The sequence below is a fragment of the Vicugna pacos genome, chromosome 2 (genome assembly GCF_048564905.1).
Source record: "Vicugna pacos chromosome 2, VicPac4, whole genome shotgun sequence".
Taxonomy (NCBI): domain Eukaryota; kingdom Metazoa; phylum Chordata; class Mammalia; order Artiodactyla; family Camelidae; genus Vicugna; species Vicugna pacos.
In genome coordinates, this window is record NC_132988.1 from 102853501 (window position 1) to 102877936 (window position 24436).

Sequence of the window (24436 nt, forward strand, 5' to 3'; positions counted from 1 at the left end):
GTGTTCTTGACAATTCACAGATCTCTGTGACAACTCAAAACTCATCTATGATGAACACAGATGCAAAAATCCTCAACAAAATACTAGCAACTCCAACTCCAATAAGACATTACAAGGATCATATACATAATCAAGTGAGAATTATCCCAGGGATGCAAGAATTTTTTAATATCTTCAAATCAATCAAGGTGATACACCAAATTAAAAATTGAAAGATAAAAACCATATGATCCTTTCAACAGAGACAGAAAAAGCTTTTCATAAAATTCAACAATCATTTATAATAAAAACTCTCCAGAAAGTGGGCACAGAGGGAACACACCTGAAAATAATAAAGGCCATATATGACAAACCTATGAATAATATCATACTCAACAGTGAAAAGCTAAAAGCATTCCTTTTAAGATCAGGAATAAGACAAGAATGCCCACTCTCACCACTTTTATTCAACATAGTTTTGGAAGTCCTAGCCATAGCAATCAAAGAAGAAAAAGAAACAAAAGGAATTCAAACTGCAAAGGAAGTAAAACTGTCACTGTTTGCAGATGACATGATAAATACTAAAGACACCACCAGAAAACTACTAAATCTCATTACTGAATTCGGTAAAGTTGTAGGGTACAAAATTAATATAGAAATCTGTTGCATTTCCATACACTAACAAAATATCAGAAAGAAAAATTAAGGAAACAATCCCAGTTACCATTTCATCAACAACAATAAAATACCTAGAAATGAATCCACCTAAGGAGGCAAAAGATCTACACTCAGAAAACAGTAAGATGCTGACTAAAGAAATTGAAGATGACACAAACAGGTGTAAAGATATACAGTGTTCTTGGATTGGAAGAAGTAATATTGTTAAAATGACCATAATACTCAAGGCAATCTACAGGTTTAATGTAATCTCTATCAAATTACCAATGGCATTTTTCATAGAACTGGAACAAAAATTTTTTAATTTGTATGAAAAACACAAAAGACCCCAAATAGCCAAAACAATCTTGAGAAAGAACAGAGCTGGAGGAATCATGTGCCTGGAATTTAAACTATACTACAAAGCTATGATAACCAAAACAGTATGGTACCAGCACATAAACAGACACATAGATTAATGGAACAGGATAGAGAGCCCAGAAATAAACCCACACACTTATGGTCAATTAATCTACAACAAAGGAGACAAGAATATACAACAGAGAAAAGACAGTCTCTTCAATAAGTTGGTGCTGGGAAAACTGGACAGCTATATGTAAAAGAATGAAATTACAACATTCTTTAACACCATATATAAAAATAAACTCAAAATGGATTAAAGACCTAAATGTAAGCTCAGACATTATAAAACTCCTAAGGGAAAACCTAAGCAGAACACTCTTTGACATAAATCACAGCAATATTTTTTGGATCTTTCTTCTAGAGTAATGGAAACAAGCAAAAATAAATAAATAGGATCTAATTAAACTTAAAAGCTTTTGCACAGTAAAGGAATAATAAACAAAATGAAAAGACAACCTATTGAACGGGAAAAAATATCTGCAAATAATATGACCCACAAGCAATTAATATCCAACATATATAAACAGCTCATACAACTCAACATCAAAAAAAAAAAGAAAGAAAAGAAAAGAAAAAAACCAACCAACCCAATTAAAAAATGGGCAGAAGACCTAAATAGACATTTCTCCAAAGAAGGCATACAGATGGCCATCAGGCACATGAAAATATGCTCAACATCACTAATTATTAGAGAAATGCAAATCAAAACTACAAGGAGGTGTCACCTCACACCAGTCAGAATGGCCACCATCAAAAAGTCTACAAATAATAAATGCTGGATAGGGTGTGGAGAAAAGGGAACCCTCCTATACTGCTGGTGGCAATATAAATTGGTACAGCCACTATGGTAAACAGAATGGAAGCTCCTTAAAAAGCTAAAAATAGAGTTACCATATGATCCAGCAATCCCCACTCCTGGGCATGTATCTGAAAAAATGAAAACTAATTCAAAAAGATACATGCACCTCAATGTTCACAACAGCACTATTTACAAGAGCCAAGACATAGAAGCAACCTAAATGTCCATTGACAGATGAATGGATAAAGCAGATGTGGTATATATATATATATAATGGAATATTACTCAGCCATAAAAATGAAATAATGCCAATTGCAGCAATATGGATGGACCTAGAAATTATGCTAAGAGAAAGACAAATGTCATACGATATCACTTATATGTGGAATCCAAAGAAATGATACAAATGAATTTGTTTACAAAACAGAAATAGACTCACCAACATAGAGAACAAACTTATGGTTACCAAAGGGGAAGTTGCAGAGGGGGATAAATTAGGAATTGAGGATTAATATATACACACTACTATATATAAAACAGATAAACAATAAGGACCTACTTATAGCACAAAGAATTATATTCAATATCTTGTAATAATCTATAATGGGAAAGAATCTGAAAAAGAATATATATATATATACACACACACACACACACACACATATATATATATGTATAACTGACTCACTCTACTGTATACCTGAAACATTGTAAATCAACTCTACTTCAATAAATTTTTTTTAAAATGTTGAATTGGGTATGTCCATTTCTTCCCAATATTTTTGTTTCTTTCTAAAACTGTAGATCAGATTTGTTTCTGTAACCGTAGCAGTCCCAGTGGACATACACTGTAGCCAGAAATGAGTTTAGTTTCAAATTGGAAATGTTGGCTCTGTGCAAGCTGACCACGCCTTATAACCAATCTGTGTCATATAATTCGAGCTCTACTCTGGTTCCTCTCACCTGAGGATGGATCCCTCACTGGTTTTCATCTGATGACACCGCCAAGCTGATCCACTTCTCTGTCAGCACTGGCTGTCTTAAACTCCTTACTCCACATCTTTACTTCCTTAGCCTCCCTCACAATATACTTTATGCCTGAAACATTAGTAATCAGTCTTTTCCCTCTCATTTCAACATGGCCTTATCTAATTCAAGAACCCTACATTACCTTCTCTAAGCAACTTAGTACAGAAATAAAACATGAGGAGATATACTTACTTATACACAGCAAACCCACATTTCTACAGTTATCTAATCCCTCAAGCACATAAATTCTGTGGGGACAAGAAGTTCCTTATTTTGTAATCCTGTACATTATAATTCATCTCTTCACTGTCTTACTTTCCAAGATGAAAGGACATGAAAAAAGCCTAGGTAGATATTGGTAAAGATGAAGCCACTCTCTGGTTAACAGCAAACACAAAGAGTCACTGAATTATTAATTTATGTATCAACTGCAACAGTTTCATATGGAGCTTCCTCTAATATATGCCAAATCCCACCCTAGAGAGAAGAAAAAGACAGAAGATAGTAAGCTCTAATCATGGCACGGGCTTTAAATACTAATATATGTCCTACTCATCCATGCCTAATAGAAAATATAATTAGAATCTATTTAAGTAAACATATTTAATTTTCATTTCCCTAAAATAAATAATAAATAAATGCCAGATTATTCTCTCATTTTTATGATCTCTAAATTCTCTATTCATGGTACATATTTCTGATAATGATGAATAAAAACAAACAATATTTGAGATATGATTTCCTAACTTTTTTAGTACGGAACACTAGCATTGTAATGCTCTGTGGTTCTAGACTCATGACAACATCCTATCAGTTATATTATTCCTTCTCTCTTCAAAGCCTATCTTCTTTCAGGTTTCTTCCTTTCACAATTCTATTATTTATAATAACAATGTGAGCAACAAGACTTACCAAGCACTTAATGGAATGCAAATAACATTTGAGGTCTTACACAACATCCATTTTAAACACAAATAATGTGTGATACAAAATAACAATGTTAATCTGGTGCTAGACATCAAATTTGGAATTAGGTTATCTCTCTAATGTCTAGAGGATGAGTTAGCAAATTCAGTTTTAAGATGTAGGCTGTCTTTGTAACTTAAGAAAACTCAGAAATCAAACAGCACAACCTTTTTTCCAGAAACACAAAATTCCGTGTTATTATACTAAGATCTTAAACAATCAAACTTCAATTTATAAAAAGATACATTAAAATAAAATCACTGTTTAATACTAAAAGAGAAGAGCTAGTGGCAGGGGAAAAATCTGAAAATCATTCATATTTGGCTTTGAAAATATTCTATGTGATTTTATTTTTCTAATTAAGTTGGGCCAACACTGCTGTAGCACTTTCTGAATATACTTGGACAAAATGAAGGCAGTGTAGAAAATGCTGGTGTCAGGAAAAATGCCCTACTGATTAAATTTTTAAAGTCATGTAACGAACAGGCAACTATTTAAAAGTATATTATCAAAGCTGATTGTAAGGTTGCTTTTAAGAGTTAGATGATTTCTATTAAATGTCTGAGCTACTGGATATAAACTAAAGCAAAGTTGTTACTACATATTTTTTTCAACCCAAGACTGTATTAGTTTTAAATGATTTATAATTATATTTTTAAAAATATGAATCTATAATATTATATATCTTTTATTTTATCTTAAGAATCAGCCTAATACATGTTTTTGAGTTTCCCATGTAACTATCTCCTTTCCCTGCCTTTATTTTTCCTTCCCTGCTCTATTTTTTATTACAGCAAGGCAATTAACTGCCTGAGGTTATATGTATAGATACATAATCATTTATTTGAAATTCCAAAGTTTTCTTCATAACTGAATTGGTGGCAAAATCTGTCCTGACTTGTACTCATTTGTTGGCAAAATCTGATCTGATCTGAATTGATATGAGACTATTTATAGCCCTTATTTATCACACTTAGTGTTAAAATTCATACATTTTGCTGCATAAATATTAATTACAAGGTTTAATTACAAGGTAATATAAGATAATGGTAGAGATATTAAATAACATACAAAATATGCATGAATTTCTAAAATTTGAAAAATCTGAATTCCCAAACATATCTGCCTCGAGGTTTTGGATAAGGAATTGTGGACCTGTTTTTATTTGTAATACTATGATCGCTCCATGAGGGGAGAACTTTATTTTTATTCATTGTTATATCCCCTGGCCTAGAACTGTGCCTGACACATAGTAAATACTCAATAAACACTTATTGAATAATCAAATAAATAATTACACTGAATTAATACAAGTAGAGTTCAAAACAAAAAGGAACAAAAATATTTCTTCAAGGTGGTCATCTCCAAATAAAGTTATAGTTTATATAGGTCTTAAATCTCTTACTTGCAATTCTAAAATACAAAGAGCTTTGAAAACAGTTTTTTTCATTACTGCTTTCTTTCTGGAACTTCAAGCTATCTTATAAAATTGAGAAATAGTTATTAACTTATTAGATTCCAAATCAGAATAAAAAGAAATATTTAAAAGAAAAACATTTTTAAAGAAAAGCAGAGTCCCACATCAAACTTTGAATTCCTTAAGGTAAGAAGGCTTTTAGAAAATTTTTATCACTAGCAAAGTGTCTAGCACATAGTAGGTACTCAATATATATATTGTTAGAATGAGCATTAAAAAAGAAGAATTGAGATTTATTCCATTTAATGCTGAGCACCTTCCTCACGCCAGTCATTATGCTAGGTGTAGAAGACAGTAGACCAAGAAAGACACAGTCTTTTCCTGCCTTCATGAAACTCAGATTTAGTGGGGAAGGCAAACATATAAATAATACAAAAGCTAAAGTTCCAGGTACTATGGATCACCAAAAATGGAGTACCTAAATTAAACTGGGAGGTTACTAAAGACCTATAAAACTTAGACAGTCATGGCTGAAGGGTAGAGGGTGAAGAAGAGTGCTGTCAAGCTTTTAGGCCTAATTAAGGACTTTGTGCATTTTTCTAAGGGCAGTGAGAAGCACTGAAGGGTTTTTAACAAAGGAGTGATACCTCATTCCAACTTTTAAAGAACAATCAGGCTTCTATTTACCGAGCACTATGTGCCAGGCATATTATCTTGTTCAATCCTCACAAAACAGGCCCTATATTTCCAAGTTGTATAGGGGAGCTGGTGGCTGGTCAGCATCCCTATGTAGAAAAACCAGTAGAGCCAAACAAACAAGCAAACAAAAATCCAACCATTAGAGGACAGAAGAGGGTTGCTGAGAGAACAAGAATTGGAGTGAACAGTAAGGGAAAAATCCTGTGAGGCAAACTGCCTTCTGCAGCCATGTTTTCCTTGGGATCGTTACTCTGAGCATGAGCAAAAAAATCAAGAATCAGGTCAAACCCAGTACAAAGCCTGATGGAGGGCTCATAGGATGGACAGAGAAATAAGCAGAGCTTTGGCAGAGACTTAAGATCTTATGCACATGGCCAGTTTTCTCAAGCAATTTTTTAAACACTAGAACTCTGTCGGGTGGAAGACTAAAAACCTAACCAGAAAACCTGTGAAAAAGTTTTTTAGCAGTCTGACAAGAAGAACGTTAGCATTCAGGACCCAAGAGAGAAAATGATCCTTAGAATTTATCAAATTATTTGTTGAAAACTTAGGAGAGCCAGGAGAGAACCATTCGAAGAGCAAGCCTGAAAGTAAAACTCAGCCTTAACCCAGCACACTCCTAATTGGATTAATGGAATCAGTCACAAGACTATCTGCCCAGCAGAGGGGAGGGTAAACCCTCAATAAAGAAAGGTATCAGCAAATCTCAAACTCCCAATATACACGTATGGCTGAAACACTATACTGTGCACCAGAAATTGACACAACATTGTAAACTGACAATACTTCAATTAAAGCATAAATTTTAAAAATCCAAAGGGGGAAAAAAAAGGAAAGATATCAGAAGGAGACATTACAATTTTTCAGACTCAATGGCATCAAATAAAAATTAGTAGGCATGCCAACAGACAAAATTAGATGAACAAAATCTAAGAGAAAATAACATAAAATAACATAAAATAACCATAGACAGAGATCCATATGTGATCCAGATATTAGTGTTAACTGACAAAGACTTTAAAATAATTATGAGTTATATTTTTTAAAAGAGAAAAACTGGACAAAGTAGATGAAAAGCAGATAATTTTACCTGAGAATTGGAATCAATAAAAGAGAACTATCTGGAAATTTCAGAACTGAAAAATACACTAAATGTAAATAACAACTCATTAGATGGATTTAACAAGAGATGTAAAATAGCATAAAACAAGATTAGTGAATTGAAAGCAGATCAAAAGAAAATAACCAAATTGAAGCACAAAGGAAAAAAATAATACAAAATAAAAAGAGTACTAGAGATCAGTGGAACTCAGTGAAATATATAACATGTATAAATTGGAGCCTCAGAAAGAAAGGAGAGAGAAAAATGTGGCAGAACAAATATTTGAACAGATAATGACCAAGGATTTCCAAAACTGGAGAAACATATCAATCCCAGATTTAAGAAGCCCCAGAAACTCAAACCAGAATAAATTCATATTTATAATTATTAGTAATATATAATATTATTATATATTATTGATAATTAATAAATTATTGTTATTATTCAAGGAACAATAACAACACACCAAGGTACATCTTAACAAGACTGCTAAAAAACAAAGACAAAAAGAAAATTTTAAAACAGCCAGGGTGAGGGCTGGGGACACACCTTAAATGGGTAATAAAAAGCCTAATGGCTGACTTTATGACAGAAAACAAAGAAGCCAAAAGACAATCAAATGTCTGTCTCAACATGCTAAAAAAAAAATTACTGCCAACTTTGAAATCTGTGTGCAGGAAAAAAAAAATCCTTCAAAAGTAAAGATGAAAAAAAAGACATCAGACAAATAAAACTGAGGAGCTTGTCACCAAGAAACCTGTACTAAAAGAAATAACAAAAAAGAGCTTATAGTAGAAGAAGAATAATCCAAGGGTAAATGTGGAAATGTAGGATGAGAAACAAAAAGGATAAAATTTGGTTAAAAATGAGTAAGTGTTGATTAAATACTGATGCTTCAAAACAGTAATAGCAATGTCTTGTGGAATTTAAAATAAAATGCGTGACAAAAATAACAGAAGAAAAGAGGTGTAAATAAGTAGTGTTCTAAGTTCTAGCATTACATTATAGGGAAATTGTAAAAGTAATAATTTATACAAGACTATAATTAATCAATAATAAATGCTATAACCTCTATGATAGGTACTTAAAGAACAATAAAACAATGTGTAACTACCACATTAATGGAGATGAAATTAGAACAACAAATATATTTGAATAATATTTGAATAATCAAAAAGAAAGCTAGAAAAGAGAGAAAATCGTATATGAGGCAAATGTATCAAATTTAAAAAAACAAATATTAAGACCAAAAATATAAAACCCAATATATTGGTAAATTCATCAAATGTAAATATACTAAATAATAAAATTAAAATATTTGTCAGCCTGGATTTTAAAAACAACTATATGATGTTGATGCAGAAAGGTTGAAAATGAAAGTATGGAAGAAATCATACCATGCAACCACTAACCAAAAAAAAAAAAAATGTATAGTTATCACTATACTAACATTAGACAAAATAGACTTTAGGACAAGAAACTTATTAGAGATAATGAAGAACATTTCATAATGATTAAGGGGCTAATCCAACAGGAAGATATCACAATATAAATCTGTATACAACCAATAAAATAGCCTTAAAATTAAAAAATAAAATAATTGAGAGCATTAAAAGAAATAGACAAATACATAACCATGGTGGGAGATTTAAATATATTTCTTTGAATGGCTGGTAACAAGTAGAAAAAAGTTCAATAAGATTATAGAAAAACTGAAAGGCATAATTGACACCTGGACCTTAGTGGCTTATATAGATAACCTGACCCAACAGTGACAATATACACATTCTTTACAAGTACAAGAGAAACATGCAGCAAAATTGACTATATACTGGAATGTAAAGCAAGCCTCAACACATTTTTAAAAATTTAATCAGTCAGAGAATGTTCTCTGACAACACAGACTTTAAGCTGGAAATCAATAACAATGACATGATACCATACATAGAAAATCCTAAAGACACCACCAGAAAACTACTAAAGCTCATCAATGAATTCAGTGAAGTTGCAGGATACAAAATTAACAAAGAAATCTGTTGCATTTCTATACACTAACAACAAAGTATCAGAAAGAAAAATTAAGGAAACTATCCCAGTTACCATCACATCAAAAAGAATAAAATTCCTAGAAATAAATCTACCTAAGGAGGCAAAAAATCTATACTCAGAAAACTCAGAAGACACTGATGAAAGAAATTGAAGACGACACAAACATATGGAAATACTATGTTCTTGGATTGGAAGAATCAATATTGTTAAAATGACCATACTACCCAAGGCAATCTACAGATTCAATGCAATCTCTATCAAATTACCAATGGCATTTTTCACAGAACTGGAATAAAAAACTTTTAAATTTGTATGAAAACACAAAAGAACCCAAATAGCCAAAACAATCTTGAGAAAGAAAAACGGAACTGGAGGAATCATGCCCCTTGACTTCAGACTATACTACAAAGCTACAGTAATCAAAACAGTATGGTACTGGCACAAAAACAGAGAGATCAATGGAACAGGATAGACAGCCCAGAAGTAAACCCACACACTTATCATGGTCAATTAATCTACAACAAAGGAGACAAGAATATACAACAGGAAAAAGACAGTCTCTTCAATAAGTGGTTCTGGGAAAAGTAGACAGCTACACATAAAAGAATGAAATTAGAACATTCTCTAATACCATATACAAAAATAAACTCAAAATGGATTAAAGACCTAAATGTAAGCCTAGATACTATAATTCCTAGAGAAAAACAGGCAGAACACTCTTTGATGTAAATCACAGCAATATTTTTTTGGATCCCTCTCCTAAAGTAGAGAAAATAAAAGCAAAAATTAAAAAATATGATCTAATTAAACTTATAAGCTTTTGCACAGCAAAGGAAACCATAAACAAAATGAAAAGACAACCTACTGAATGGGAGAAAATATTTGCAAATGATATGACCAATAAAAAATTAATATCCAACATACGTAAATAGTTTATACAACTCAACATCAAAAAAACAAACAACCCAATCAAAAAATGGGCAGAAGAACTGAATAGACATTTTTCCAAAGAGGACATACAAATGATCAATAGGCACATGAAAAGATGCTCAACATCGCTAATCCTCAGAGAAATGCAAATCAAAATCACAATGAGATAACACCTCACACCTGTCAGAATGACTATCCTCAAAAAGAACACAAATGTTGGTGAGGATGTGGAGAAAAGGGAACCCTTGTACACTGTTGGTGGGAGTGTAAACTGGTGCAGTCACTGTGGAAAACAGTATGGAGATTTCTCAAAAATCTAAAAATGGAACTACTACCTGACCCAGCAATTCCACTCCTGGGCATATATCTGGGAAAAAAAAAAACAACAAAAAAACAAAAAACAAGGACACTAATTAAAACCAGCAGCATTATTTACAATCACCAAGAAAGGAAGCAACCTAAAAGTTCATCAACAAATGAATGGATAAAGATGTGTGTGTGTGTGTGTGTGTGTGTGTGTGTGTGTGTGTGTGTGTGAGTGTGTATGGTGTACTACTCAGCCATAAAAAGAATGCAATTTGGCATTTGCTGCAACATGCATGGATTTGTAGAGCATTATGCTAAATGAAATAAGTCAGACAGAGAAAGATAATTACAGTATGATATCACTTATATGTGAAATGTAAGAAATAAAACAAACTAGTGAATATAACAAAATAGAAAGACTCACAGATATAGAAAACAAACCAGTGATCACCAGTAGGGACGGGAAGGGAGGAGGGGCAATACAGGGGTAGGAGACTAAAAGGTACAAATTCAAACTATTAGGTATAAAATAAGCTACAAGGATATACTGTACAACATGGAGAATATAGCCAATATTTTATAATAACTATAAATGGAGTATAACCTTTAAAAATTGTGACTCACTATATTGTACACCTTTAATTTATATAATATTGTAAAGCAACTATACTTCAAAAAAGTACAAAAAAGAAGCAAATATCTCAACTGCTTGGAAATTAAGCAATGTACTTCAGGATAACCCTTGGACCAAATTTTTAAAATGACAAAAAAAATTACGGAATGTTTTAAACAAAAGGACAGTAAAATTATGACTCATTAAAACAGTGGAATGTAGTTAAAGTAATGCTTAGGGGAAAAATCATAACCTTAAATATATTTTAGAAAAGAAAAAAGTCTTGAAAACTATGATCTAAGCTTCTATCTCAAGAAACTAAAAAAAAGAAGAGAACAGCAAATCAATCCCCAAGATAGTAGGAGAAAATTAGTAATAAAGATATGATCCAAAATTAAGAGAAAATTAGCAAAGCCAAAATTGGTTCTTTGATGAGATTAGTAAAATTGATAAACCTACAGCAAAACTGTTTCAAAGATATACATGCACACAAATTTTCATTATCAGAAATTGTGATAGACTTTTCATACATTAAAAAGAAAGAAAAGTTCATTATAAACAACTTTAATCAATAATTTATATCATTTAAATGAAATAAACAAATTCTTTGAAAAACACAACTTATCAAAACTGACAATAGAAGATACAGAAAATCTGAATACTTCTATATCTATTAAAATTTAATTTCTTCCTTAAAATCTTACCAACACAATATTGAAGGACAAAGTTGGAGGACTGACAACTTCAACTTATTATAAAGCTACCAAAATCAAGACAGTGCGTAATGCTGAAAAAATAGACAAACAGATGAATAGAATCCAGGAATCAGGTTCCTTGGTATTTACCCAAATTCGTTGAAAATTTATGTCAATACAAAAATCTACCCATAATGTTTACAGTAGTCTTATTTATAACTGTCAAACTTGGAAGCAACCAAGATGTCCTTCAATAGGTAGGTGGATGCATAAACAAACTGATACATTCACACAATAAATATTATTCAGAGAGAAAAAGGCTATCAAGACACAAAAAGACATACAGTAAATTAATACACATTGCTACGTGAAAGAAGCCACTTTGAAAATGCTACATACTGTATGATTCCAATTATACCACATTCTTAAAGGCAAAACTATAGAGTCAGTAAAAAACCAAGTGGTTGTCAGGGGCTTGGGAGAAGAGGGAGGAATGAGTAGGTGGGGCACAGAGGATTTTTAGGGCAGTGAAACTACTGTGTAAGATACTGGAATAGGAGATACATGGTATTATACATTTGTCAAAACCCACAGAACCCACATACAGGTTTCACTCCTCTGCAAGGACGAACCCTAATGTAAACTGTGGACTTTATCTAATAATAATGTATTGATACTGATTAGCTCACCAGTAGTAACAAATGTACCACACTAATAAATGCAAGATGTTAATAATATGGGAAACTGTGTCTAAGGAGAGAGGATGTATGGGAACTCTGTACCTTCTGCTCAATTTTTCTGGAAGCCTAAAACCATTCTAAAAAATAGTCAACTAATTTGAAACAAAACAAAACAAAAAAATTTTCCCAAAAGAAAATCCGAGACACAGGCTTCAATGGAGAATTCTTTCCAACATTTAAGAAAGAAAAAACACACTCTTATAACACTCTTATAGCAAACAGAAGACAAACAAAGAGGGAACGCTTTCCTACAATTTTATCAGGCCAGCATAACCTTGATATAAAACTTGTCAAAGACATTACAAGAAAGAAAACTTACAGACCAATCTTGTCCACAGACATAAATGCAATCCTTCAACACTTATAACCAAGTTTGGCTAATGCACAGGATGTGGAAAGCCTTAACAAGAAATGTCACTCCCACCCGAACAGTAAGAAAAAGCTATATAATCTACAAAATCATAACTTTGAACCCATCAGAAAAATGAAGTTTTAAGACAACTGTGTGAACCAAATTCCAAAGAGTAACAAGCCCCTTCAAAGAGATAGGATTCCAAACTACTTCATGCTTGGCAAAGCACAGAAAGAAAAGGAAGCTACCATACCAGCAAGAAGGAAGAAATCAGCTAAAATTTTAAGTCCCTTATGGACTAGCTGTGGGTTAGCATGTCAGTTTAGAAACACTGGGAGCTCAAAACACAAGGGGAATTCATACTCGCTTGCGTGCTCTTTTCCATGGGTCTCCACCAGGTGCTCACACAAAATATCGGGGGCAGAGCAGGGAACTGCAGAGAGCCCCTTTCTGTGGCACAGGTGTGCAAGAGAGGATAGGTTACCATTACAAAACAAGCATACAACAGTGCCACCTTGCCCAAACTCTCCTCCCATTTGAGGAAAAGGCCTTAAACCTCTAGGGGAGACAACAATTCATTGTTTCTGGGGGTGAGATGGATACAAAAACTGTCTTCCTCATGGAAAGGTAAGAAAACTCTCGCAGGCCCAGAATCTTACACCAGTATAAAGTAGAGGTAAACCAGCACTAGGGAGGGGCAGGAGTCTCTCCTTCACCCGTCACCTGCCACAAGGCAGAGCCTGGCTGCCAAAAGCAGAAGAGAAATGAGCACAGTCAAAGACCCATCCCCAGCGCACCTGGACTAAAACAGGACCAGGAAAACAGAGTGCCTGTACCTACAGTGAACTTTAAGACTGAGTAACAAACAACAGACGACTGCTGAGGAAGGGATCAGAGGATGGAGAGAGACTTCCCTCTGTGGCACAGGCGAGCAGAGACAAAGGAAAGCCGAGGACGTAGTAGAAACACTGAGAAAAACCCTCAGTACCCCAGGGAGTTATTGGGGCCTGCAGAATTCTTTGTGGCCCCACGAAGTTACAGGAACCCACTGAATTTGAAGCCTGTGGCACACTGAAGCTAATGACAACAATAACAAAACTCAAGCCTAGCTTGACTCTTGGCTGTACTGACTGAAGCCTCCACACTCAGCAGGGCTGTGGAGCAAAACTGTCTATCTACCTGACCTAACTGACATGTGTGAAACAGCAACAGCAGAATGCTCATGCTTTTCAAGTGCACATGGAACATTTAACAAGATAAATAACCTGAATGGCCTTGCACATGTTTTTTAAGTGAAATTTTTTATTTAATATGTTCCCACAGAGAATACTGCAGGCCCCAATAACATTAGTGGGAATTCTACCAAACATTTAAGGAAGAAATAATATTAATTCTACACACATTCTTCCAGAAAATAGGAGCCAGAGGAACACTTCTCAACTCAATTTAAGAGATCAGCATTACCTGATATAAACCTAAACAAAGATATTAAAGTAAAACTGTAAACTAATATCTATTATAAAAATATAAAATCTTCAACAAAATATTAGCAAATTGAATCAAGAATTATAGAAGGACAATGTATCATAACCAAGTGGAATTTATCTCAGGAATGCAAAACTGGTTCAACATTCAAATCAATCAGTATACTAACCATATCAACATATTTTTAAAAATCATGAGCATATATTATATCTACAGATACAAAAGAAGTATTTAACAAAATTCAACATCAATTCATAAGAAAACCAGAAATACAAGAGAGCTTCTTCAACCTAATAAAAAGTATCTATAAATATGAAAACAAATATATGTATGTATGTGCATGACTGGGACATTGTACTCTACACCAGAAACTGACACATTGTAACTGACTGTATTTCAATTTTAAAAAGTATCTATACAACATTGCACTGGGGGCACTAGCCAGTGCAAGAAAAAGAACTAAAAGGTATACATATTGGAGAGGAAGAAGTTATTATAACTAACAAGGAAGTTTAGTAAGGTCGCAGGATACATAGTAAATATACAAATATCAGTTATATTTCTGTATACTAACAATAAACAATTGAAAACTGAAATGAGGAAAAAATCAGCATTTATAATAGTATCAAAAAATATGAAATACTTAGGGGAAAATCTTAACAAAATATATGCAATATTTGTATACTGGACTATAAAACACTGACAAGAAAAATACAAAGATATAAATAAATGGAGAGATAAAGCATGTTCACAGGCTAGAAAATTCAATATTGTGAAGATGTCAGTTCTCCCCAAATTGATCTATGTATTCAACATAACCCCAATGCAAATCCAAGCAAGTTTCTGTAATAATTTACAAGATGATTCTAAAATTTATATGGTAAAGCAAAGAGCCTAGAGTAGCCAAATCAATTTTGAAAAAGAGGAACAAAGTTGGAGAACTAATCACCTGATTTCAAAACTTACTAGAAAATTACAAAAATCAGAATAGTGTGATATGAACATAATAATAGATAAATAGATCAATGGAACAAAACAGAGTGTCATAAATTGTGTGTGTGTACTAAATAAATTTTCAACAAAGGTGCCTAGGAAATTAGCAGAGATAATATAGATTTGTCAACAAGTAAGTACTAGAAATAGATACAATATTGGACATCCACATGCAAAAACAAAAGCAAACAAACAAACAAAAATCTTTACATTACATCATACGCAAAAATTAACTAAAAATGGATCACACATCTAAATGTAAAAGCTAACATAGAAGAAAATTTTAGAACAAAACATAGAAGAAAATTTTTGAGACCCTGGTGTAGATTCTTAGGTAAAGCACAAAAAGCACATGTCATAAAAAAATGGATAAAATTGTATGTCATCAAAAGTAAAAATTTCAGCTCTTTGAAAGACCCAGGTAAGAAAATGGAAAGATAAACCACAGCCTGGGAGAAAATATTTGAAGAGTATCTCTGATAAAGGACTTGTGTCATATATAAAGAATACTTACAATTCAACAATAAGAGAACAAACAATTTTTTAATGGGCAAAAGATTTTGACAGACTACTTCACTAAAGGAGATAAAAAACATATGATAAGATGCCTAAAACCTTTGGTCATTAAGCAAATACAATTAAAGCCGTAATGGGATATCATCACACTCCTACTAGAGGAGTGTAATTAATAAAAATTAATTAATTAAAAACTGACATCAAGCACAAGTAAGGATGTAGAGCAACTGAAACTCTCAAAATTGCTAGTGGAAATGCAAAATGATACAGCCACTTTGGAAAAGTCTGGCAGTTTCTTATAGAATTACACGTACACTTACCAAACAACTCAGCAATTCCACTCCTAGGTATTTACCCAAAAGAAGGAAGACAAATATTTAAACAAAAACCTATACCAGAAAGAATATATCAGCTTTACTCATAATCTCTACAGCCTGCAACCCGTAACTCTGTAACTGAAAATGCTGAGCAATCAATGAATAGATCAACAAAATGCAGTACATCCAAACACTGAAATACTACTCAACAATAAAAAGGAAGAGAACTACTGACATACCAACAACGTGGATGAATATCAAAAGCACAATGCAAAATGACAGAAATCAGGCACAAAAATTTACAAACTGTATGATTCTATTTATGACTTTCTCAAAAAAGGCAAAGATCTCCTGCAATCTCTGCATCCAAAGAACCTAGCACATGAGAAACCTCTCAATAAAAACTGGGTTATATGGGAAATTATTGCAAGGTAGGTAGAGATCAAGAAGGTGATAGATTGACTTGAAAGCCAAAAGGAACCTGGGGGCCCAAACCCATCTACAGGACCTAAAAAGTGAAGGAAGGTATAGCCCAGCCTACCTCCACTGATTTCAGCAGCTTAAAAAATTAGACCCTGTAAAGGACTACAGTATGAATGAACAGTCCCAGCCTTTCTCTGACCTGAAGAAAGGCGTGGTGTGCTCCACCCTTCCTTAAAAATCTATTACCCCAAGCGACAGGCTGAGAAAGTGGAGCGGACACCTGGCAGGGAGGCTTTTCCGTGCCCAGGAGCAGTGCTGGAGGGACCAGAGGCGGGCTCGGGCTTAGGTCGGCTGGGTGCAGGAGGAGCCGCAGCACCCCGCGGTCCCGCGGGGCTCCGTCCCTTCCCACTCACCATCACTTACCCAGGCCTGCCGTTCCAACTGAGCGTACAAATTGGAGCCCTTGAGCTTTTGGACAATCTGAGCAATAATGAGAGACAGATCCGACTCCTCCTGCAACATTTCCCCTGTCCTAGCCCGCCAAGCAGCGGGGCCTGGCCGCTAGCGCGGAGAGAACCGGCCACGCCGGGGTCCCACTCAGGGCCAGTGACACTTCTCGGGGACCTTATTAGGCTGGGACTCCTCCAGCGAGCGTTACCAGGCAACTGCCGAGCCGTGTGTCCGTTCCTCTCCGGTCCCCCCCGCGCCTGAAGGTCTCAGCACCTGCGTTCCGCTGGCGGAAGACGACCTGCGGGATTGGGGGAGGGGAATAGCTTTTCATTCCATTGTTCCAGTTTAGTCTATGGTTGAAAGGCAGGAAGAGGAGCTCTTTCCTCCAGAGCCACAGGGCCTCTGATGAACCATGGGAAATCAGAAAGTTGTGTATTTATGTGTTTATAAGGATCATTCCTCTCCCACCTTCCAATTTATGTAAAAACAGGGCAGTGCACACAGTGACGTGGCAAATTACTTTCAAAATTATAAGGTTCTGACACTAGCTGTGTTAACTTGCTTAAATTTTAGAATTTACGTTTCTGCTTCTTTAAAATAATACCTAATTCACAATGTGAATGAAAACTGTTGGGGGGAGGGTATAGCTCAAGTGGGACACATGCCTAACAATGAAAAGGTCCTAGATTCAATCCCCAGCACTTCCTCTAAAAATACAAATAAATAAACCTAATTCTACCTCCTCACCCCCACCCCCGCAAAAAGCTGTTACCTGACAGATCAGTAAACAAAAGATGTTGCAGCCATCAAGCCACTACAGCTCCCCCTGACAGTGATCCCAGGGGAGATCAGGATGAAGACCAACCGGCTGCCTGCTGCCAAGCCCTCAGACACTGCAGACTACACTCTGAATAGCAAAGGACTAGAACAAGTAAACAACAGAAATTCAAAGGAACTGGACCGCTGGCATCTATGCACAATACCTGGCCTTCACAATACTACTGCTCAGAATATTGTGATGGTAAATACAAATTCCAAATGATCCATTTGGCCAGGTTTGTCTATTAAAAACATCTTTGGAAAGAGGCAGGTAGGGAAAAAGAGCCAAAGTACTTAAGGCAATTAATGATAGACTCTACAAAACATCCTCCCACAACTCAGAATTTCTCAAACTTGTAGTTGAGTACATCTCCTCAGCTCTTTACAATCTCCCCAGCATCCCACCCAGCCATGAATCTCCAGCCCACACCTCACTTTGAACCAAAGAAGAAAACTATGGAGACAGTTCTTTTGAGATTGAGAGGGGTGAAGTGATTAATAACTAAAAAATAAGGATGCTAAGTTTGAGAAGGGCCATAAAGCATAGAGGAGAAAGCAATGAAACTCCAGAGCAGAAGAAAAGGCATGGTGCCTAGCGTTTAGCTCCCTTCCTGCTTCCTGCTGCCTTCCTGCAATTCCCTTGGAGTTGCATGAGTCCCTTCCTTCATCAGATTTTCAGCTTTCTCATCTGTAGCAAGAGTATTAAATACCCACCTGAGGGGATATTATGAGGAACAAATGTATCTGTTATTAAAATAGCAGTAAATATTAATAAATTAAACATTAAAATTGAGATAATTCAGTAAAAATAATGTCCAGTTCAATTGACAAGGGAATAGAAAGTACCCAAATAAATGTAGTAAAATATGTGAAAGTGCCCAGCACAGTTCTCTTTTTTTAAACTACTTGCTTGAAATTTCTTTTTTGGGGGGGGGGGTGTGATCAGGTTTGTTTGTTTATTTCTTCATTCATTCATTCATTTAATAGTGGTACTGGGGATTGAACCCAGGGCCTCCTGCATGCTAGGGACTCACTCTGCTGGGCTATATATACCCTGCCCCACCCCAGCACAATTCTTTGTACAGATAGAGACTTAGGAAATTTTTTTTTTTAAGGAGAGAAAAATTTGTAGCAAAACTACAAATTGCTTCTTAATCAGCAATTAAGAAGTTTGTATTTGATTCTGAAGGCATGTCCAAGCAAAAATAAATTTAATCCTAACATTAAAAAACTATTTTTCACATCCATAGAAGCAGGTGTGTTACAGCATATCTCAATTCTAGAATGCTCTCTGTTCTCTTTTCAATTCAGTTTAGCAAAACTTTTCAGAACAGATACTCTGTGCTAGGAATGGCAAGGGGAATGCAGATATGAGTAAAAAATGGTCCCTTCTCTCAAGGAATTTTCAGTCTCAAAGGGATGGTGAGGCCAGTACACAAAGAGCTGTGAGGGTAGTCAGACACCTATCGTCTCCCACCTGAGTATCTGGAAATGTTATCACTTTAAAGTCATTGTCTCGTAAGACACCAAATGTGCAGATTTCCATATCCATCCCACAAGGAAGAACTTTGCCTTGGAAATCCTTACTCTCCCCAGTGTGGGTGGGGATTGGGAAGACATTCTCCTTCTGACATTTTAGAATGAAACATGACCCAGCCTAACAGATGAATAGCAAAGGAGGTCCAAATCATCTGAGTAGTTAAAAATGTATAAACAGAGACAAAAGCAAAATAGACGTAGAGAGAAGTCTCCTCAAAAATGGTCTTAAATTCAGAGCAGAGGTACATGTGTGTCCAGTCTTGACTTTCTCAGACCTGCTCTGCCTTCATCTGTTTTACAGATGAAGTATCAGGTTTCACTGTGGGTGAGGGGATGCATTTGAAAATAACTGACCAGTGGCCTCACAGGGGCAGGGATGTGCACCACATCAAAAACACCCTGCCAACCTAACACAAAAACAAGGCATTCTTCAGGGTATACCAGAACTCAGCCTACCTTAATTCCTATAAGCATGGCTTGCATAAACTCTAAAATCTACAATGAAAGGATTTTCAGCTGTTGTTACAGACAGAGATACTGCTTTTAGCATGCTGTGTCTGCAGAATAGCTTAAATTGTATGTTGCCAGAAATTTACTTAAATAATTATGTGTGTTGTGTATATCACAAATGTCACAGGCCTCGTTGTCTTTGGGAACAAATGAACTCATTGTGATATCAACTACCTGTCACTGGACAGTAAGCCCCACTTGCTAGCACAAGACCTCACGCTCCTTTCCAGAGTCTTTTCCTGTTACTCCTGAGAGTCATTAGGAAATGAAACATGTGTGCTTAGGAAAAATTCTACTGCTGATCTGCTCTACGTACTTCTGTGATACTTGATGCACCCAAGCCACTGTCCAGGGTGTTGCTTATTGTTGCTCCCAAAGCTGCAAAACACCAGAGGTGCTTAAACCCCAAGGCTCGCTGAAGCCCTCATGAAAAACGCCCCTTTGATTCTGCTTGCCACCTCTCTTTACAAGGTGGCCATACCTCATGTGTGAGTCCAGGCTAAGTATCAGACATGCTGTCTTCCATTCCCATCTTTCCTTCCTCTGGTGCCAGGTGATTGTGTATGAATGGGGAGGACTGGGCTACTAGCACTGTACACAATCTCATGGACCGTGTTGACTCCTTACAAATAATAAAACTCTCAAGAGAAAAGCCAAGTAACAGTGGTTTAAATTATAGGATATTTATGATTAACAACAAGTCTGGAAGACTGTCCCGAGCTTGGTTCAGGGCCTGAACATCATCATCAAGAATCTGAGGTCTTCTCTTCCTTCCCATTTTGCCATCTGCAAGCTCACTTTCACTGCGCACCTCATGGCTTCCGTCTCAGATGGCTGCTGCAGTTCCAAACTGGCAGGAAGTGGGGATATGAGTTCTCAATGGCTGTGTATGTCTCTCTTTATTCAGAAAAAAACTTTTGTTTTTTTTTCAAGAAGAATTCCCCATGCATTGTATTGCCTGAAGCTGTGTCGTATAACCACCTCTAGCTACAAGAGAGTCTGGCAAGAAATAATCTAGTCTTTTATTCTCAATCCTGGGAGAAAGATGAAAGAGAAGAATTGCTTGTTGATGCTGCTATAGTGTCCAAAATGACTTCAGTATAAAATTGTAGTAGGATATGAGCACTTGTAAAGGAACTTCCCTGACTGATATTTGGGCCATCAGACTACAAATAAATTAAAGTCCTTAGAGTTAGGCAATATTCAGATCACATACCATTCACACAGAGTTGATTGTGTGCAGTTCAAGATCCAGAATCTAAATTACAGTACTTATCAATGCAGCAATTTATCCATATCATGGTGAATTTTTTTAATTGAATTATAGTTAGTTTACAATGTTGTGTCAATTTCTGGTATACAGCACCATTTTTCAGTCATACATGAATATATATATATTCATTTTCATATTCTTTTTAACTGTAAGCTACTACAAGATCTTGAATATATTTCCCTGTGCTATACAGTATAAACTTGTTTATCTATTCTATATATACCTGTCAGTATCTACCAATCTTGAACTCCCAGTCTTTTCCTTCCCACCTGCCTCCCCTCTAGCAACCACAAGTTTGTATTCGATGTCTATGAGTCTGTTTCTGTTTTATATTTAAATTCACTTGTTTTTTTTTTTTTTTAGATTCCACATACGAGTGATATCATATGATATTTTTCTTTCTCTTTCTGGCTTACTTTACTTAGAATGACATTCTCCAGGGACATCCATGTTGCTGCAAATGGCATTCTGTTGTCATTTTTATGGCTGAATAGTATTCCATTGTATACATATACCACAACTGCTTTATCCAGTCATCTGTCAGTGGACATTTAGGCTGTTTCCATGTCTTGGCTATTGTAAATAGTGCTGCTATGAACATTGGGCTGCAGGTGTCTTTCTGAATTAGGATTCCTTCTGGATACATGCCCAGGAGTGGGATTGCTGGATCATATGGTTAGTCTATTTTTAATCTTTTGAGGACTCTCCATACTGTTTTCCACAATGGCTGCACCAAACTGCATTCCCACCAGCAGTATAGGAGGGTTCCCTTTCCTCCACACCCTGTCCAGCATTTACATGGTGATGTTTTAAAAGCTAGAAACAACTAAGATTTGCAAAATAAGGTCTATAAGTAAAAGATTATGTGCCAAGAGAAAAACATTTGCAAATGTTATTGTAAAAGAAAAAAGAAGACAATTGGTGATGTGTGAAGAAAGCAGCTTGTGCATAAATACCTTGCGGGGAAGGGCTCTCTGTATCTGAAAACCTCTCTGTTGGAATTCTCGGTTATTCTCTGGTTGTACAAGCCAAAGTGAACATTAGAAGGAATCTGTTCTTCAGTACGATCTGTCCTGCTCGGTAAGAAAGAGATTAACTGCTGCAAAGTGATGCCCTGGTTTCTTCAGGCCCTTCCTCTAGCTTTCAGGTAACACAGCAGAGTAGGCTCTACACTCATTTTCTCCTCATTTCTATGAATACAACTCTACTTTCTCACCTCTCCTCCAAACTGCAACACACACACACACACACACACACACTCCCATTCCAGGATATTTCCTTTTGCACTGTTCTTTTCCGTTTTATAGGGCCTTTCCACGTTTGCCTCCTGGGAACTTACATACTGTTTATCATCTTTTTTTGGTGGTGTTGCTCCAGGGTTCTTGAAGGCATAGTGACATGTACAAGGCAATCATACATATCAGAATAAGACAGCCACAATATTAAGTCCTTGAGATCAAATTGAAGATTGCAGTGGGTCCTATCTCTGTCTACTATGAACACTGTCCCTGTGGATGCAGATGGGGAATTAGGATCAAGTTATAAACCTAGAAAGAATATCAAAAGCCATATGTCAGAGGCCCGGTCATCTGAGAGCAGAGCTAGTGGGAGGCAGAGTAAGGCCTGCTGGCGCATAAGCAGCATCCCACGACAGGTTGTGAACAGGAGGGGGCCCGGGGAAGGGGCCGACAGGGCTGTTACCGGGACTTAAGCCCGAGTGAGACAAGCTCTATGCAGTGGAAGGACCAAGGCTATGAAGCCTGGAATAAAGTGGGTGTCACAGCAAGGAGAAACTTTCAAGTGGGAAGTTGAATTACATGTTTGATAGAGGGAACTTGACAAAAACTACACTAAAATAGTGGTTCTCGACTAGCTCAAAGTATCTTTGAGTTCTCATGCTTTATCTCAAATATGCACAAGACCATATAGCTATTCCAAAATATGCCTGTGTTTATTTTATTTTATTTTAAATTTTATTTATTTTTAAGCCTTGGAGGGGGAGTGTAAGTTAATTAGGTTTATATAATTTTTTTTAATAGAGGTACTAGAGATTGAACCCGGGACTTTTTGCATGCTAAGCACACACTCTACCACTGAGCTGTACCGTCCCCGCCAAAATATGCCTGTGTTGATTTTAATATAAAAATACTTTAAATAATGCAACATCTAGAAAACTGATGCACCTTTTTTTCCCTTGATATTCAGCACATTCCCTGGCACAGAGCTGTATGTCCCCAGGGCATAGAGGGCCCCAGTGTCAGTGGCATTGAACCTTAGCCCACAGCTGTACTCCACTTACTAACATTCACTTCCCTGTCTGCTTCCCCACTCCCTATCTGTTTTTGCTGGGATCACCTCAACACACTATTTACACTCAAATTCTTATTTCAGTGTCTGCTGTGGGGGGAACCCAATCTGAGTGGAACACCAAATAAATTGCCCAGAAGGTAGCAGGCACAGCTGGTCAAAGGGGAAAAAGACCACTTCTCATTTTCTGTAGGCAGGGCTGCTTGGCTGGAGTCTCGCAGCTTTAAACTCAAATTTCCAGCCCAAGAGAGTCTTCCAAACTTTATACCCTTGCATTAGAGAAGACAAATCACAAACAGAGATATTATCAGTCAGGATCCTCCAGAGGAAAAGAATCAGTAGATACAGATGTAGATATAGACAGAGATAGATTTTAAGAAATTGACTCGCATGACTGTGGGGACTGGAAAGTCTGAAATCTGTAGAGCAGGTCAGCAGGCTGGAAATTCAGGTTAAGAGTTGATGTAATCTTGAGTCCAAAATCCATAGGGCAACAGGCTGGAAACTCAAGCAGAATTTCTAGGTTACAGTCGTGAGGCAGAATTCTTTCTTCTCCAGGAAACCTCAAGTCTATAATTGATTCCATGAGGCCCACCCCCATTATGAATTTACATAAAGTCAACAGATTGTAGGTGCTAACCATGTCTATCAAGGACCTTTACAGCAACCTCTAGTTTAGTGCTTGACCAAATGGGCACCATGCCTAGCCAGGTCGACATGTAAAATTAACTAACACAAGAGGCTCTTTAAGAGCCGTGGTCATACCTCCCTCCCTCCACAAAGTCCCATTCTATCTTGACTCCTCTTTGTCTCCCTAACATCCTGACATTCTTTACAGAATTTCCATTCTGATCTTCTGCTTTATGGGATTCTGGCCCTTTACCCTGCTGTATTATTCTTCTGTTCTGGGTTTGTCCGTACTGAACTGGACTCCACTTTTGGGGACTGACCCCTTGAGCTGGGTCCACAGCCCCTTCCAGGGTGACCCTTGGGTCTGGGTCCAGTGGTCCATTGTGCTGGGTCCCAAATAAATTGTGAGATTCTCTTT

The 24436-nt window shown here is 36.1% G+C and overlaps 1 protein-coding gene across 3 annotated transcripts in view; it reads right to left on the minus strand.

Annotated features, from left to right (window-relative positions):
* TBC1D19 (TBC1 domain family member 19) overlaps positions 1-17179 on the minus strand; it is a 136765-nt gene extending 119586 nt beyond the window's left edge. For all 3 annotated transcript variants that reach the window (XM_072945483.1, XM_072945476.1, XM_006207000.4), the window contains exon 1: positions 16914-17179. In XM_072945483.1, the coding sequence (XP_072801584.1) occupies positions 16914-17012 (99 nt within the window). In that variant the 5' untranslated portion in view covers positions 17013-17179. The remainder of the gene's footprint in view (positions 1-16913) is intronic.
* Positions 17180-24436: the final 7257 nt, after the last annotated feature.